This window comes from Jatropha curcas, chromosome 10 (assembly GCF_041381405.1).
Source record: "Jatropha curcas cultivar XTBG-Jc1 chromosome 10, XTBG_Jcur_1.0, whole genome shotgun sequence".
NCBI lineage: Eukaryota > Viridiplantae > Streptophyta > Magnoliopsida > Malpighiales > Euphorbiaceae > Jatropha > Jatropha curcas.
This window is the reverse complement of record NC_143160.1, coordinates 851,634-870,542: the sequence shown is the minus strand read 5'-3', so window position 1 is coordinate 870,542 and position 18,909 is coordinate 851,634. Positions and strand designations below refer to the sequence as shown.

The window sequence follows — 18,909 nt, the reverse complement described above, 5'->3', positions numbered from 1 at the left end:
CCCAAATTTTAGAATTTGGTCCAAGCCCAAGAGCAGATTATTCGGAAATTTTCGATCCGAGAATACTTAAAATTTTTGACAAATCAAAAGAAACTCTAGTTATCAATCGAATATGATAATCGTTCATATTTTATTAATATTGAGAAAATGGAGAAAATATTATGGAACCGAGCTAAATAAATAAAATAAATCGAACCGGGCCTTAAAATCAAATTGATTTTTCGAAAAACCACACGAATAATCCAAAAACCTAGTGGAAAACCTGTAAACCGAGCAAGAATCAAGCCAATCAGTGAAATAGATCGAACCGGTTCGAATCGAACCGGAATCATCTAGAAACCGACATACCTTTCTTTCTTTCTTTCTTCCCTCCTCTTCTTCTTCTCTCTCGCGCGCGACTCCCTCCTCCTTCCCCCTCCTTCTGTCTCCGGCCACCAGACTGACGATGGCGGGTGACGATCGATCCCTCTCATGCCGCCGGTCACGTGGCCAGTCCTTCTTCACGTCGATCAGGCCTTCAGCGGCGACGACGCGAGCCTCTTCTTTCCAGTGACGCAGCAGCAACTCCGGCGAAGATCGAATGATTCCGGCGACGAGAAGCTTCTAGGTGAGCTCCAATCGATTCCTCCATCCTGTGTGAACGTTTTCCATCCAAGAAACGACAGCTTTGGTGGAAGGAAGTGAAAACGCCATGGCCGACGGCAAGGAAGGAACTGTCGAGCTTGTTCCGGCCAAGCGAGCCACTAGCTCAACAAATGATTGTAGATTTGGACTCCTCACAAAAATTGGAGTCGGGTGGTGGTAACCTTGCACGTTTCTGGGCATTCGCGAACTTCCGGCCACCGTGGACGGCGGCGGCGATGGCGGTACGGTGACCGGCCGGCGAGCCTCCGGCGAGGCACTAAGGGACAGAATCTCCCTCTCTTTGTGAGGATCGTGGAATCGTCACTTGAATTTCGATCGGTACGCTCTAAGTTCCATTTCCCGATTCGTGTTGTAACTTGCGAATTTAGAACCATCACTTAATTAAATTGAATTCAAATAAATAACCGATCAAATATAATCCTTGTTAGAAATTGGATAATTGGCATAATGTAGTTACAAATTAATTTTTAATATTGTTAAATAAACTACATGAATTAATATTATAATTAGGCGACTTGAGGAGGAGATAAATTAGAATTAATTAATTAGTTAATTAGATGATCATTAGTCTAAAACTAGTTGGTTGCGCATAAGACAAAGTAAGATAGTTTTAGTAGGTTGACGGTTAGATGCGAAATTTTGAGGACCTAAGGTTTCTAAAGCCTAACCACTTCCGGCATTGATATAAGAATCGAATCTGAATAAATAGTAGTTATAAATAGTTATTGTTAAAAATGATTTTTAACAACTTAACAGATTAATTACCATAAAGCTATTAATTTGGTCAGTTTATGATTTAACGAATAATCTTATATGAGTATTGTTGGAACAGGTTGAAAGTCGTTATAATTATGAACTTATGGTTGAGATAGTTGGGTGTTGACACTGATGTTAAGGAGGATGGGATTTTAAATTGATTGATTGCCCGACGGATGGGCTGTGTGCATTGATTTGATAAATATACAATAATATTGTGATATTGAGCAGGTAGATAGTCCAATTTTTAGGGGAGGTGCTGCCGAAATTTCGATAGAACCTAGACTAGTTTTAATTCATAACATAATTAATAGGTTTATTTAGATTAATTCTATAACTTAATGCATAATAAATAGAGTGCTCTAATTATTTATTTATTATCTTTATTATTCATTTAATTATCTAAGTATTTAATTATTTTCATTGTTATTGTTTATTATTATCATTTATTTTATTGTTGTTTATTGTTAATGGTATTTATTTAATTATTTAATTGCATTTGAGAATGGATGTCTAATTGTGCATTGCATTATGATGTTCAACTGATCAATATGTCTGCATTTGATTGCAATGTTTGATTAATTGTGTTGTGAAAATGCTATGCTTTGTTTGTGTGGAATTGGGATGAAGTGGACCACCATGGGTTTGTGAGGACGGTCTGTGATATGGATCCGGTTATGATATGATACTTGACCGTCGGCCGGGAAAATGGGAGATCGGCGCCCCCTTGTGCACCTGATGATATAGATTATATGGGAATTCACAGGATGGCTTCTTGTTGTTGCGCACCTGATAATCTAGATTTGATTGTAGCCCGCAGGGTGGCCTCCTGTTGTGAGCACTTGATGATCTAGATTGGATGGAGACCACCGGGTTGCCTCCTGTTGGTATGGAAAAGAAAAGAGAGAATGGGAAAAACAATGAGAGGACTGGTCAGTGAGGATTAGACCAGTTGGCCGTATGGGGGATCGGCTCCCTGGTGCACATGTATGAGAGGGCGAGCCATGTGTGAGGACGGCTCGTTGGGGTTTCAGGTGGTGCCACTGACTAATTTCCACGTGATGTGATTATATGAAGATGTTAATAATTGTGAGTGCTGGTGATATGCCATTTGTGTGACTGGCTGTGTGAGCATATAACTAGTCGGATGACTAGATTGATATATTTATACATTTGTGTGAATGCGTGTGTTGTGCAATAATTATTATTCATTAATAGACTCACATCTCTTTTGTTTAAATCTTTCAGGAAGTAGCTCTTTCTAAGTCCCAGCTATAACTCTGCTCTTTCACTGTTAGAAAAGACTTCTCTAATTTTAGTATTGATCTATTAAATAGATAAATGTCCGACGACTTATCTGTATTCATTTGTTAGTGAACTCCGCAGTTATAGAATTTGTATATTTATAGTCGTATATTATTATAGAGACAAAAATTTGGTGAGTCTATATTATAAATATAGTGTATTGTAAGCAGGGTAATTTGTAAATGTTTAAGATGTTTTAAATTTGGGCCGAGATTTAATAGAATCTTGAAGTTTATTTTCCTATCAGTATGGGCTGAATATTAACAAAATTATATTGAGATAGTAAATTTTTAGTGTTTCAGGCTTACTACGGGCCTCGGGAGCCTTAAGCTTACCTGGGCTCTAGTGCCGGTCCGGCCCATGGAATCGGGTCGTGACAAAGTTGGTATCAGAGCGTAGGTTAGAAATTTTAGGACACAACTGCGGAGTATAGGGAATTTCTTTATGTTGGGATCGGCCGTAACCAACATAGGGAAAGAAACCTTGTGATTTTCCTCCCTAGGGATGGTGGACGCACTAGACCCTATGAGGTGGGAAAATATCTCACTTATTATGTAGATTAATAGACTATAGAGGTTTGAAGTGAAAGTTGGGAACAATAAGATAAGTCTATCACAATACTTACAGGGGCCTGAGCTAATATCAATCTTTAGGTTAGGGAATAGAGTAATGCCTGGATGGTAGTGGATTGGCCTGATCACCCAGTGCACTACTTTTCATGTGAGCTCTATTCCTATCAGTGAATAGGATGGTGTAGAGAATAAATAGGTTTTTCATTTGTATGGTGGATTGATGAACTTTGGGTGGTTAGGAATCGGTATTTTAGCATTCAGCTCAGCTACTAAATTTTTTTAGAATTTATTCAAAAAAAAAAAAAAAAATAAATAAATGGAAAGAATAACATTAGGAATGGACTTGAATGGTTTAAGGGAATAGAAATGGTATATATAACAAAGTGTAATATATGTTAGGAGCAAGTGGTAGACAAATTAGAGTAATTTATAAATATCTTACTCGACTTGAATAAGAGAATATTGATTGATTAAGGACAAATGAGATAGGAAAGTTAAATATAAAGTCGACTCAAGTTAGTGATAGGTAGACGTATGGCTAATTAAGACTTTTAAATAAATGTTTAAGACTATAGTTTAGAAAATTCTAGTCCATGAGAGAGAGAAGTTGTTAGTATATATGCATTAGGCGATAAGAAGCTAATGAGATTGATTTGATGCGATATTTGGGTGTTAAGATAGCATTAGGTCAGGACTTAAGAAAATTTTTTATAATAGTGAGATAGCTAAGGGCTGCAGTGATCTAGGAGCTATATAACATATGAACTAGTCTATGGTAAAGATATTATAGGGACAATTGAATTTGTATAGATGAGAAACAAAGACAGTTATTTCGAAGTGCCCTATGATATAATAGACAACGGAAGTCGCAGACGATTTTTCTTAAAGTTTTGAATTAAAGTAATAAGTTTTTGAATTTTTAATCAATAAGAGTTTTAGTAAGTGTATATGTAAATTAAATGAGATAATTCTTATCACTATAAATAAAATCAAAGTTCAATTAATCGCTTTTTGTAAAATTATATGCTTGGTTTTCATGAAGGAATGTTTAAATTTTCAAATGAATCATATAATCTTGAATATATATATATATATATATATATACACCTATAAATGTGCAACTTATTGCTAAACCGGTTTTAAGATAAAATATTATTCAAAGAAAGATTTCCTAAAGATTTCAGTAGCTGTCTGAAGATAGTAATTGGAGATTTAGACAATAAGCTTAAGTTTCTTGTAAACTTCAACCAATTGGCACTAAATAGGATGGTTGGCAATAGAAATACAATTAGGATACTTGACTCTTTTCTTTCCTAGGTTCATATTATCCACTCTTGAGCTGTGTCCTTGGTGTTGGAAGGAATTTCTTATGACTTTGAAATTCTCTGTGTGTGTCCATTCTTACTCTCTCCTACTAGATTCCAATTCGAGGACGAATTGTCTTAAGGGGGGGAGATTGAAACACCCCGAATTTTTATTTTTGAAACTTTTAAATTTTTATTTAATTAAAAATCGAGAATTTTGACCGTGTGGGCTGTAAATGTAATACAGTCTCAATTCGAGCCCAAATTTTAGAATTTGGTCCAAGCCCAAGAGCAGATTATTCGGAAATTTTCGATCCGAGAATACTTAAAATTTTTGACAAATCAAAAGAAACTCTAGTTATCAATCGAATATGATAATCGTTCATATTTTATTAATATTGAGAAAATGGAGAAAATATTATGGAACCGAGCTAAATAAATAAAATAAATCGAACCGGGCCTTAAAATCAAATTGATTTTTCGAAAAACCACACGAATAATCCAAAAACCTAGTGGAAAACCTGTAAACCGAGCAAGAATCAAGCCAATCAGTGAAATAGATCGAACCGGTTCGAATCGAACCGGAATCATCTAGAAACCGACATACCTTTCTTTCTTTCTTTCTTCCCTCCTCTTCTTCTTCTCTCTCGCGCGCGACTCCCTCCTCCTTCCCCCTCCTTCTGTCTCCGGCCACCAGACTGACGATGGCGGGTGACGATCGATCCCTCTCATGCCGCCGGTCACGTGGCCAGTCCTTCTTCACGTCGATCAGGCCTTCAGCGGCGACGACGCGAGCCTCTTCTTTCCAGTGACGCAGCAGCAACTCCGGCGAAGATCGAATGATTCCGGCGACGAGAAGCTTCTAGGTGAGCTCCAATCGATTCCTCCATCCTGTGTGAACGTTTTCCATCCAAGAAACGACAGCTTTGGTGGAAGGAAGTGAAAACGCCATGGCCGACGGCAAGGAAGGAACTGTCGAGCTTGTTCCGGCCAAGCGAGCCACTAGCTCAACAAATGATTGTAGATTTGGACTCCTCACAAAAATTGGAGTCGGGTGGTGGTAACCTTGCACGTTTCTGGGCATTCGCGAACTTCCGGCCACCGTGGACGGCGGCGGCGATGGCGGTACGGTGACCGGCCGGCGAGCCTCCGGCGAGGCACTAAGGGACAGAATCTCCCTCTCTTTGTGAGGATCGTGGAATCGTCACTTGAATTTCGATCGGTACGCTCTAAGTTCCATTTCCCGATTCGTGTTGTAACTTGCGAATTTAGAACCATCACTTAATTAAATTGAATTCAAATAAATAACCGATCAAATATAATCCTTGTTAGAAATTGGATAATTGGCATAATGTAGTTACAAATTAATTTTTAATATTGTTAAATAAACTACATGAATTAATATTATAATTAGGCGACTTGAGGAGGAGATAAATTAGAATTAATTAATTAGTTAATTAGATGATCATTAGTCTAAAACTAGTTGGTTGCGCATAAGACAAAGTAAGATAGTTTTAGTAGGTTGACGGTTAGATGCGAAATTTTGAGGACCTAAGGTTTCTAAAGCCTAACCACTTCCGGCATTGATATAAGAATCGAATCTGAATAAATAGTAGTTATAAATAGTTATTGTTAAAAATGATTTTTAACAACTTAACAGATTAATTACCATAAAGCTATTAATTTGGTCAGTTTATGATTTAACGAATAATCTTATATGAGTATTGTTGGAACAGGTTGAAAGTCGTTATAATTATGAACTTATGGTTGAGATAGTTGGGTGTTGACACTGATGTTAAGGAGGATGGGATTTTAAATTGATTGATTGCCCGACGGATGGGCTGTGTGCATTGATTTGATAAATATACAATAATATTGTGATATTGAGCAGGTAGATAGTCCAATTTTTAGGGGAGGTGCTGCCGAAATTTCGATAGAACCTAGACTAGTTTTAATTCATAACATAATTAATAGGTTTATTTAGATTAATTCTATAACTTAATGCATAATAAATAGAGTGCTCTAATTATTTATTTATTATCTTTATTATTCATTTAATTATCTAAGTATTTAATTATTTTCATTGTTATTGTTTATTATTATCATTTATTTTATTGTTGTTTATTGTTAATGGTATTTATTTAATTATTTAATTGCATTTGAGAATGGATGTCTAATTGTGCATTGCATTATGATGTTCAACTGATCAATATGTCTGCATTTGATTGCAATGTTTGATTAATTGTGTTGTGAAAATGCTATGCTTTGTTTGTGTGGAATTGGGATGAAGTGGACCACCATGGGTTTGTGAGGACGGTCTGTGATATGGATCCGGTTATGATATGATACTTGACCGTCGGCCGGGAAAATGGGAGATCGGCGCCCCCTTGTGCACCTGATGATATAGATTATATGGGAATTCACAGGATGGCTTCTTGTTGTTGCGCACCTGATAATCTAGATTTGATTGTAGCCCGCAGGGTGGCCTCCTGTTGTGAGCACTTGATGATCTAGATTGGATGGAGACCACCGGGTTGCCTCCTGTTGGTATGGAAAAGAAAAGAGAGAATGGGAAAAACAATGAGAGGACTGGTCAGTGAGGATTAGACCAGTTGGCCGTATGGGGGATCGGCTCCCTGGTGCACATGTATGAGAGGGCGAGCCATGTGTGAGGACGGCTCGTTGGGGTTTCAGGTGGTGCCACTGACTAATTTCCACGTGATGTGATTATATGAAGATGTTAATAATTGTGAGTGCTGGTGATATGCCATTTGTGTGACTGGCTGTGTGAGCATATAACTAGTCGGATGACTAGATTGATATATTTATACATTTGTGTGAATGCGTGTGTTGTGCAATAATTATTATTCATTAATAGACTCACATCTCTTTTGTTTAAATCTTTCAGGAAGTAGCTCTTTCTAAGTCCCAGCTATAACTCTGCTCTTTCACTGTTAGAAAAGACTTCTCTAATTTTAGTATTGATCTATTAAATAGATAAATGTCCGACGACTTATCTGTATTCATTTGTTAGTGAACTCCGCAGTTATAGAATTTGTATATTTATAGTCGTATATTATTATAGAGACAAAAATTTGGTGAGTCTATATTATAAATATAGTGTATTGTAAGCAGGGTAATTTGTAAATGTTTAAGATGTTTTAAATTTGGGCCGAGATTTAATAGAATCTTGAAGTTTATTTTCCTATCAGTATGGGCTGAATATTAACAAAATTATATTGAGATAGTAAATTTTTAGTGTTTCAGGCTTACTACGGGCCTCGGGAGCCTTAAGCTTACCTGGGCTCTAGTGCCGGTCCGGCCCATGGAATCGGGTCGTGACATTAATTAAAAAATATTACGTTTTTATATTGATAATAACCCTTGTTTGTAATAATAATTCCACAAACTGATATAATTGTTTTTCTAATTTCTCTCTTCATCCCTTTTCTAGATTCCCTCTCCATCCATTTCAAGATATTATGTTTTTTTTTTTTTTTCTTTTTAGGAGTGAATAATATTTAAAGTTTACTATTTTACTTTATTTTTATCTAATATGCGCGAAATGGTCAAACTACTATATTATCTTTAACTAAATCTATATAGGAACAAAATCAAAATATTAATATTTAATATTTGAAATAAAACTCTATTTTATTATACATTTGATTATAGTTTGATTAATTTTAAAAATAATTTAATATGTATCATTAAAATTTAATGGATATTAGGATAATGGTATATTAGGAAAAAAAGAAAAAGAGTGTTGTTAACTTATTAAAAATTATTTATCATACTTTTTAATCTCTTACGCAACTTTTTCATTTTAAAAAAATGATACACGTGATGAAATGTAACAAAACGTTCAGAAAATTGTTCGACTGGCATACCATCGCATGCTCGCAGAGTCGCAGTGGACAGGAGGGGAGTCAGACTCTAAAAATAGAGGGGTCAAAAAAAATTTTTAAAAGTTAAGGGGCCAAATCAAAGAAAATAATTTTTTACACTATTTTTAGGTAAAAATTTTTTGGAGTTTGGGGAGGCCGAAGGCATGGCCGGTTCAATGAACTGCCGGTTTCCGTTCATTGAACCGCCGGTTCGAGATGTTTAAAATTTTGAACCGGAACCGGCCCTTGAACCTCTGGTTCCGGTTCCAGCATGGTTCAGCACGGTTCCGGCGAACCGACGGTTCAAATTACGGTTCCGATTCGGTTCCGGCATTACGCAAATTTTTAAAAAAATAATAAGATTTTGATTTCGAATTCATGAATAAATAATAATTTTTAAATTTTTAAATTTTATTAACTAAATAAATTATTATAAAATTTTAAAACAAAAACTTCTATTAATTTAGAACTGTTATCACTATATTTAAATAGAGGAGTGTTAGGATCACCGTACCTTGATGACGATAATTGAGTTTGAGTTACATCCATTCCTACCTCACTTGGATGATGTGATTTTAAATGCCTATTGAGAGTGCCATATCCTCCTCAAAGCTTGAATGCATATTCTTTTTTGCAATAATTACATCGAACCGCATTGATTTCTCCATTATCTTGAACAATTTTTGCAAAGTGCTTCTTGAAAATATCTGATTTTGGTGGTTTACCTATTGAAATATTAAGAGATATTGCTTCTTGTGGTGAAAAATCAATCAATGGATCATTTGAATCAATTTCTTCCACGCTTTGAGCAACTCTCTTTCCCTTGGAGCTTTGTGAATTGTGTGCCATAATTTTAAATGGAATTATGGAAAAAAAAAATGAATAAATGGAATATGAAATTAATGGAATTTAGAATTGGATGTATGAAAATAAAGCAATATTAAGAAGAGAAGAGGAGAGATAAAATATAATTGATTGTAAAAAAAAAAATAATAATCAACTCATCATATTTATACATATTTTTCATTTATGTAGTTTCCCAAATTGTCCCTTATAACAAAAAAAAAAAAACAATTATATTTTTGAATAATTTAGTAAATTATAATAAATAAATAAATAATTAATTAATTAAATTATAATAAACAATTATATCCGTTTGAAGTTTTAACATTGTGTAAATTGTTAATTGTATAGTTAAAAAAAATATGTGTTTGTAAACAAAGTTCAACGGCTAAGTGAAAATGAAATGATGAGCTTTCAAAAAAAAAAAAAGTGAAATGATGATGCTTCCTTTTTTTAAACCAAAATGATGATGTTTTTTTTACTATTTTTGATTATTGTAATAAATAATTTTGTTTGTGAATCCAGTTCGAACCGGACCAAAACCGCCGGTTAACTGCCGGTTCCGGGCCGGTTCAAGTTCATTTTTTAACATTCACATGAACCTTAACCGGCCCTTGAACCACCGGTTCCGGTTCAAAATTTTGAACTGCCGGTTTCGGTCCGATTTCGATTCATCTACAGTACGGTTCGGTTCCGGTTAGAACCGAACAGGTGGCTATGCCCTGGCCGAGCTCCCGCCCCTGCTAGGGGACAATAAATATCTACCCAGAAATTTATCAATAATTGCAAATGGACAGAAAAATTTTGCATTAACTTAAAGTTTTTGTTTAAGAAAAAAACAAAGTACTATGGACCATTTCATGCCATAAGACAAAACGCGTTTCATATATTTCACAAGCAGAAAGAATGAATCCACTCATTTAATGGTCCCCATATACATATTCAGATTGGATGATACTTCGCAAAAATATAATTTTGCTTATATTGTGCAAGCAATTTTTTGGCAATTTTTTTTTTTCCATTTTCAAGTGATGAAGATAAATGCTTGCTTCAGAAAGTATAAAAGAACAAATTTCTTAATTCTCGTTGAAAGATTTTGATGCAGAAGGAGTTAATAGATAGCGTAGAGTAATCCAAATTAGTAAAAACGTGACATTAATGGCCGGTGGACACTCTTTTATTTTTTTTCCTTATTATTTTCCAGATTAAGAAAACCAGAAGCCTCATTTGCAGAAGCCTTTTAGAGGTTGACAAGACCATCACATTCACATGCAACAAGAAGCATTTATCATATCTCAAGATAAGAAAAGGAAATTTCCCTTAAAAAACAAAAGAGATAAGAGTAAGAAAATGAAATGATTTTGTACATTATGTTTAAGTCAACAATTACAGATATTACAAATATTACTCAAAAATGCGATTATAGAAATATTATTGCACAAAATTTACAGGTAAATGTATATGCAGATAGATACGTTACTCTATTGATAAATAACGTGTAACTTACGTTATAAAAATTAGTTCTAGAGGAGGAAGGTTTGTTCAAATTTTATATATTTGTCTAAATGAAACGCACTTGAAGAATGAGTTTGAAATTATTGTGGATGCCAACCGTCCACCAACTGCTGATAGAAGAACACACACATCTCTGTCGATGTATTTATCACTCAAAGAAAAACGATAAAGAACTCTGTTCAATTTCTAAGGATTAAAGGAAAAAAGGGCTGCTGTCGGCCAAAAATTTTCATATATATCTCAAAGTACCATCCATGTGCATGTTTTTTATGTGTCTGAAATAGAAGGAAAGAACTGGGAAATGCTTGGCTTACAACCAGGAGAGGAACTAAAATTTGTCAGTAGAGGCCAAACTGGTAGAAAAAACGGGAAGAGGAAAAGTAAATAAATATTAAGAGGGCAAGATAGTTGAAAGAACAAAAGAAATTACAGTAGAGTTGGGTTGGAATTTTACTGTTGCAAAAGGAAATATTATTATTTTTTTTAAAAAAAAGAGCAATTAATTAATTAATTTGGCATCCATGACCTTTTCAGAATAGACTTCAGGTTTTGAATTATTTCCTTTCGATTAGAGACTTTAATTTTCAGAAGAAAGATGGGATGAAAGTAGATATATGTCTGCGCCAACCACGTGACCAAACTCTTTTTCCATTCACGTCATCGCAATAAAAGTTTTCTTTAATTATTGTACTTTCTTCAACGTATAACACAGTGAAAATTTGGAATTTGACTCATTTTCACTGTAAGCTATTGTTGAATATTATAATAAAAATCTTTTATTATTATATTATAAATTATTTATTGTTATTTAAAATACTTAAAATGATTTGTATATTTTGAGACAGCGAAAATATATCATATTCATTCTAACAACATGAAATTATAATAATTGTATCAGTACAAAAATTCGATTTACTAATTAGATTTTTTTAAAATTAAAATTCATTATATAACTCTATTTTTAGTCACAGATAGGAGCAGGGGCAAAAACAAAAAAAGAAGAAAGCTAAATAGTACAGTTTATGAGGTATGCAACCCTAACGTCATATAAAAAAATCCATGGACTCAAGGAAATAAATATTATACTTTCCTAAATACGTTCTATAATTTTATTTATGTATTAAATCGGTAAAAATATAATTTTTTTTAAAATTTTCACTTTATTCCTTTTTTTTCATGTTCACGGATGGACCCTGTGACAAGTCAACCCCGTAAATAATGGGTTCAAATGAGTTGTAATTAGCTGATTGGCCAGTACAATGGATAGAATTGTCAGTGGGAATAATAATCTAGGAAAAATCTAATCCTATGTAACTTTAGGCCTCACATTAATTTTTCCCTTGTTCAAAACGTGCAATGTCTCTTTACAAAGGAAGAATCCATTCTCTTCTGTCTCTCCACGTCTATATAATTTAGTTACAACCATAACCAAGTCTCCACATCTTTCGTATAATCAAACCAAGGTTCTTCTAATTTCTCCAAAAATGTTGAAGCCACAGGTTCTCCAAACTCATAACTCCTCCAGAGCCCTTTTCCTGCTCCCAAAACCATTTATCCATGGAAATGGCCAAGTCTGTCTCCCTGTCCTTTCGAGGTCCTCATCTAGTAAAACGCATAGAAAGGTTAGAGTTGGCTATAAACCTGGAAATGTTAAAGCCATAGCGAACCTTACACAAACACAACAGTCTACTAAAGTGAAAGCTATAGTGACTGTCAATCGAACTGTTGGAGGGTTCTTGTCCAATATAGGGATAAATAGAGGACTTGACGATATAACTGACTTGCTTGGCAAATCTCTCCTTTTGGAGCTTGTTAGTGCAAATCTCGATACCAGTAAGTAATGTATAGTTATCACTCGCAGTCAACAAAATGATTCATTATACTTAATATTACTGACTTGTTCTTGTATTGCTGTGAAGAGACGGGATTGGAGAAGGGGACGATAAAAGGATATGCTCACCGGAAAGATAAGCATGGATCAGAAATCCGGTATGAAGCAGACTTCGTAGTTCCTGATAGTTTTGGAGAAGTAGGAGCTATTTTAGTTGAAAATGAGCACCATAAGGAGATGTTCATCAAGGACATAACCCTTGACGGCTTCCTTGCTGGTCCTGTTCATCTGGCTTGTGATTCCTGGGTTCAGGCCAAGTCAACCGACAAGCGGAAAAGGCTTTTCTTCACTAACAAGGTCGACTCCCTTTCATGCATTAACTCGCCACATTGATTAATTGCTACCCACCCCATGATTGGTGGGTTTCTTAGTTGAAAGTTAAACCCTGAGGATAGAGGCATAACCAACAATCAGGGATGAGAAAACGATTTGGTTTATTGAAAATCGATTTTTATTAGTTTAATTTTTAAATGAGTCATTTCAATTTTATTTCAGTTTTGTTAGCTGTTTCAATTTGGTTCGGTTTCTTTTTTCGTTTGGTTTGGTTTTAATAAAAGAAAAAACTAAAATAATCAAATGGAATCGAATTTTATATCTCTTATATAATTATAAATTATAAATAAATATAATATTTTTATAAGCTCATGTTACTATTTTGTCTTTCCCTTGATATTTTGTTAGTTTTTCCTATTAAATAATATCCAAAATTAGAAGTTTTTCTATACTATATTTTATTTTGCAAACGACAGAGAACTTCAAAGCTACGGTTTTAAGTATTAGATTTTTTACTTATTCAGATTAGCAATTTCATATGGTGTTTATGGAAGAAAAGAATTATCTACACTTGATATATGATTCTCCTCCTATACACTAAATTAATTAGAAGTTTTTTTATTTTAAATGAGAGTATTTCTGATCATACACAGAAAAAAATGGATAAACAGTAATATTTTTTTAAAAAAATATTTTTTTTATCAACTTAATATATGAGACTACTCATAGGCTGTGTTCGGTCATACTAGCTATTCTAGTAGTTGTTAGCTCTGTATAATTTTAGTAGCTGTTAGTTGTTTAAATAGTGGTTGAAAGCGAAAATGTTCAATAAAAATAATTGTTTAATTAATAATAAATTTAAAATGACAAAAAAGTCATTGGAATTTTCACCTAAAATTTTCAATTAACTTCATTATAGAAAAAAAAAAAGATGATTTCACTAAATCTAAGTTTTCAAAATTTAAGAGAGAAAAAAAATTGAAAAGTTCACTATTTTATAAATAAAATTGAAAATTTTTAATATTTTAGAGATCAACATTTTTAACTTTTAATTTTTATTTTTTTAGTTTAAATACAAATATATAAATAGGGACAAAACTAGGGTTTAAAAAGGAAGGGGTAAACTATTATAAAATTTATTAAGACAATATCATGAAAAAAAGAAGGGGAAAAATAGTTAAAAGTGTCTTAAAAATTTATATAAATAAGAGTTTTTTTTTTTATTTTTTTACTATCAACAACCCAACATAAAGATAATAAAATACGTAATGTAACAGCAGAAAAATTTGATATTAATCAAAGACAATATTAAGCGAAAAAAGTGAAAAGTTTTGTTAAATAAAAGCGAAAATGTCCCTAGATTTATGCAAGTGAATTCCGTGATAAATAAGAAGTGGCCCTGGATTTTTGGAAGTAGATCAAAAGAGAATATTAGGACACAACACAACGTGACAGCCAATAGGTGAAAGCACATTAATTAATTACTTCCGTAGATTTCAATTAAAAAAAAAAAAAATTGTTGGTGTTGACAATTGACAGTTAAGTTCTGTAAAACAGTCATACTTGCCATCACAAACGCCAGATGGACTAAGAAGGCTGAGAGAAGAAGAGCTTGTTCTTCTGAGAGGCGACGGTCAAGGAGAGCGCAAGAAAGGCGAGAGAGTATACGATTACGACGTCTACAATGATCTAGGCGACCCTGACAATGACTCAGACACTAAAAGACCGGTGCTTGGCGGCAAACAGCTTCCTTACCCTAGACGCTGCAGAACAGGAAGGCCAAGGTGCAAGACGGACCCATTGTCGGAGTCGAGGAGCAGTTCCGTTTATGTGCCTCGAGACGAAGAATTCTCAGAAGTGAAGGAGCTCACTTTCTCCGCCAAGACACTTTACTCAGCTTTGCATGCGGTGCTTCCCTCAATAGAGACTTCAATAGTAGACTCCACCCTTCCATTTCCATTTTTCAGTGAAATAGATGATCTGTTCAATGAAGGAGTCAATTTACCTCCTCTTAAAGGCCAAGGCTTGAAACATATTCTGCCTAATATTATTAAGGCTATCGGAGATGAAGCTGACAGCATCTTGCGTTTTGAGACCCCGCAAACTATGGAGAGTAAGACCTCTGTTTAATTACAATTTAATTAATCTCTAATAATGATTCTGTCTCAATTAATTTATTAACGTTCGTTTTTGGCATTTTCAGGAGACAGATTTTTTTGGTTAAGGGATGAGGAATTCGGTAGGCAGACTCTTGCAGGACTCAACCCATTGAGCATAAAATTGGTCACAGTATGTAAACCAATTAATTACTTATATGAAAAGAAAATTAAATTTGCTTGGCAATTGTAATATCATAACATATAAATTAAATGATGCAGGAATGGCCATTGAAGAGTGAACTTGATCCTGCAGTGTATGGCCCTCCAGAGTCAGCAATCACTACAGAATTGATCGAGGAAGAAATCAAAGGGTTTTGTACAGTTCATGAGGTACATATATCAATATATATATTGGCAGGAAATCCAATTTCTAGTACTATTATAATTTGATTGTGGATATATAAATAATTGCTATGTAGGCTATAAAACAAAAGAAGCTGTTTATCCTTGACTACCATGATTTGTTTTTACCATATGTGAGCAAAGTAAGAAAGCTTGAAAATACAACACTTTACGCTTCTCGGACGCTCTTCTTCTTAACCCCAACACACACATTGCGTCCACTGTGCATTGAGCTTACTCGCCCGCCAATGGACGGGAAGCCGCAGTGGAAAGAAGTGCATAGACCAACTTGGTATTCCACAGGCGCTTGGCTTTGGAAGCTTGCCAAAGCTCATGTGCTTGCACATGATTCTGGATATCACCAACTTATTAGCCACTGGTTAAGAACACATGCTTGCACTGAACCCTACATAATTGCAGCCAATCGTCAACTTAGTGCAATGCATCCAATTTATAGACTCATGCATCCTCATTTCCGATACACAATGGAAATAAATGCTCTGGCTCGAGAAGCACTTATCAATTCAAATGGGATTATTGAGTCATCATTTTCTCCTGGCAAGTATTGTATGGAGATGAGCGCTGTTATTTATGATAAGCTGTGGAGGTTTGATCAGCAAGCGCTACCCAAAGATCTAATTAGCAGGTAATTTGGTATTTATGTGCAACTATATATTGAGCTTTAGCTGGTTCTAACTTTGACAACCCAGTAGAATCCAAATTAACCGCTCTTTTTTTCACGTAGCCATTTAAATTAAGTTCTAATTACAAGATTTTGGAAACTGGCAGGGGAATGGCTGTTGAAGACCCATCTGCTCCACATGGTTTAAGACTAACAATTGAAGACTACCCATATGCAAACGATGGATTAGTTTTATGGGATGCCATCAAAGAATGGGTTAGTGACTATGTGAATCACTACTATCCACACTCAAGTTCGATAGTGAACGATACTGAGCTGCAAGCATTCTGGAGAGAAGTTAGAACAATCGGACACGGTGACAAAAAGAATGAATCGTGGTGGCCTGAGCTGAAAACACCTCAGGACCTGATAGAAATTATTACAACAATTGTATGGGTAGCCTCCGGTCATCACGCGGCAGTCAACTTTGGTCAATACACATTTGCAGGTTATTTCCCAAATAGACCTACAATTGCAAGAAAAATAATGCCAACTGAAGAATCAACCGAAGAAGATTGGAAATTCTTTTTGGAAAAGCCTGAAGCAGTACTTCTGCAAACATTCCCTTCACAGGTTCAAGCATCAAAAGTCATGACTGTTTTGGATGTTCTATCTAATCACTCTCCCGATGAGGAATATATCGGAGAGAAAATAGAACCATCTTGGAATGAGGAACCTGTTATAAAAGCAGCTTTTGAAAAGTTCAGTGGGAAGCTGAAGGAGTTAGAAGGAATTATTGATGAAAGAAATGCCGATGTGCATTTGAAGAACAGAAATGGAGCTGGTATTGTGCCTTATGAGCTTTTGAAGCCATTCTCAGAGCCTGGAGTTACAACAAAAGGAGTTCCTTACAGTATTTCTATATAATGTAATCTTATCTTAACTATAAATAATGGTCCAGAAGCTCAATGTGCAAAGAAAGCCGTTCATGTTGAAATAATGAAATTGCTATAACATTGGTTCCAATGAGAGGTTATTTTGTTGCTCAAACCTTAGCCATTTAAACAATACCTGCCTTCACCACTTTGTCTCCCATCACTTGCAAGATCAAATATTTGTTCCCTTAACTTTAAATCTTAGCTTCTCCTGTTAATCAGTACTACATAATATTGGTCATCGGAGGTACTATTTTGTAATCCGGCGACTTAACAACAACAAAAAAAAAAAAGATAATTTTTTATAAATTATTAACGAGTATTACAAAATATCGATTATTGGAACTATTATTTTTCAATCTTACTACTTAAAAAAAAAAAAGTCATTTTTTACAATTTAAATAAAGGAAATACCAACATTAATCTATTTATCAATGTCAGATGAGAGATGCATTATTATTTAGTATCATCAACTTACTAACATACTATATGTATAATTATTTTTAATGATATAATATCAATATATTTATTTATTTTTTTTAAATGGAGAAAGGAACTGCCCAAGTTAGGCATGACTACAGTTCTAAACTAGCAAAAAAATGCTAGTTCTGGTTATAAAAAAAGCAGAACCAAAATTGAATTGCTTTTAGACGGTTTCTATGACAGTTTTGGAACCGTCAAATTTAATTTTATACCGGTTTTAAATTGAAATTAAATAATATATTTAAAACTTTTTAAAAAAATTTTTAGATTTGTAGCTTGAATAAATAATAATAACAATAAACATTACTATGAAAAAAAACACTAAACCAATTTAATAAAAAAAATCTTAAAAATTGCTTTGCAAATTAGAATAAAACGAAAAAAAAAAGTTGGGAGTTTCTTTAATAATATGTTTTGCATAATTTCAAACCGAAACCGTCAGTTTTAATTTCAAAAAATAAAAAACCAGAACCAGAATCAAATTTTAAGTACGTGATTTTAGTTACAGTTTAAAACTAAAATCATTGACTAGACTATATATTAGTGCTGATATTGACCTGTTCAGTTTTGATTTGATTCCAATTTAATATCAAATTGTGGTCATCCCTAACCCAAATAAAAGAAACAGGAAATTTCATTCCTTTCAAAAAATAAAAAACCAGAACCAGATCAAACTTTAAGTAATGATTTTACTTACAGTTTAAAACTAAAACTATTGACTATGTATTAGTGCCAATATTGACCTGTTCAGTTTTGTGTTGTACTTGAAATAATATTATGACCGTATAAACAACTTTTTTAACCATGAATAAAAAATAAATTGGTAAAATACTACGGTGTGTATTTTTGAAAAAATTTAAATACTTTTCGTGTTCCACAGAGATAGAATTGTTTTAATTTAATTTTCACAAATTAAGAAAAATTAATTAATGTAATTTTAATTCTATTTATATTTTTTGTATACTCTTGTATGAGAGCCACTTTTAATTAGAAAAACTATTAATAATAAGACACGCTAAATGGCGATATATTACATAATTAATAAATTAATTATACCTTTAAAAATAAAGTAACCTATAATTTGAGACAAATGAAATATCTTTATGATATGGTGGCAATATTATTATTTAAATTTTGCATTCATTAAGAAAAGCATTGAACAATTTAATTAAAAATATTACGTTTTTATATTGATAATAACCCCTTGTTTTGAATAAATAAATTTCACAAACTGAGATATAATTGTTTTTCTAGTTTCTCTCTTCATCCGTTTTCTAGATTCCCTCTCTATCCGTTCCAAGATATTATGTTGTTTTTTTCCTTGCAAGAGTGAATAATATTTAAAGTTTACTATTTTACTTTATTTTTATCTAATAT

General features: G+C 33.7%; 1 protein-coding gene across 1 annotated transcript; it reads left to right on the top strand.

The window, feature by feature from the left end:
- Positions 1–12,183: 12,183 nt before the first annotated feature.
- Positions 12,184–17,140, top strand: LOC105650485 (linoleate 13S-lipoxygenase 2-1, chloroplastic). The gene is made up of 7 exons (XM_012237399.4): positions 12,184–12,660; positions 12,747–13,015; positions 14,549–15,104; positions 15,195–15,280; positions 15,370–15,480; positions 15,570–16,138; positions 16,282–17,140. The coding sequence occupies exons 1-7, from the start codon at positions 12,312–12,314 to the stop codon at positions 17,039–17,041; spliced, it is 2,700 nt and encodes an 899-aa protein (XP_012092789.1). The 5' UTR covers positions 12,184–12,311; the 3' UTR covers positions 17,042–17,140.
- Positions 17,141–18,909: the final 1,769 nt, after the last annotated feature.

Excerpts from the sequence above, each read along its gene's own strand:
- LOC105650485 (XM_012237399.4), top strand. The coding sequence starts at position 12,312 with ATGTTGAAGCCACAGGTTCTCCAAACTCATAACTCCTCCAGAGCCCTT. Across the intron at positions 12,661-12,746 it reads TAGTGCAAATCTCGATACCA|AGACGGGATTGGAGAAGGGG; the intron begins GTAAGTAATGTA and ends ATTGCTGTGAAG. Across the intron at positions 13,016-14,548 it reads GGCTTTTCTTCACTAACAAG|TCATACTTGCCATCACAAAC; the intron begins GTCGACTCCCTT and ends TCTGTAAAACAG.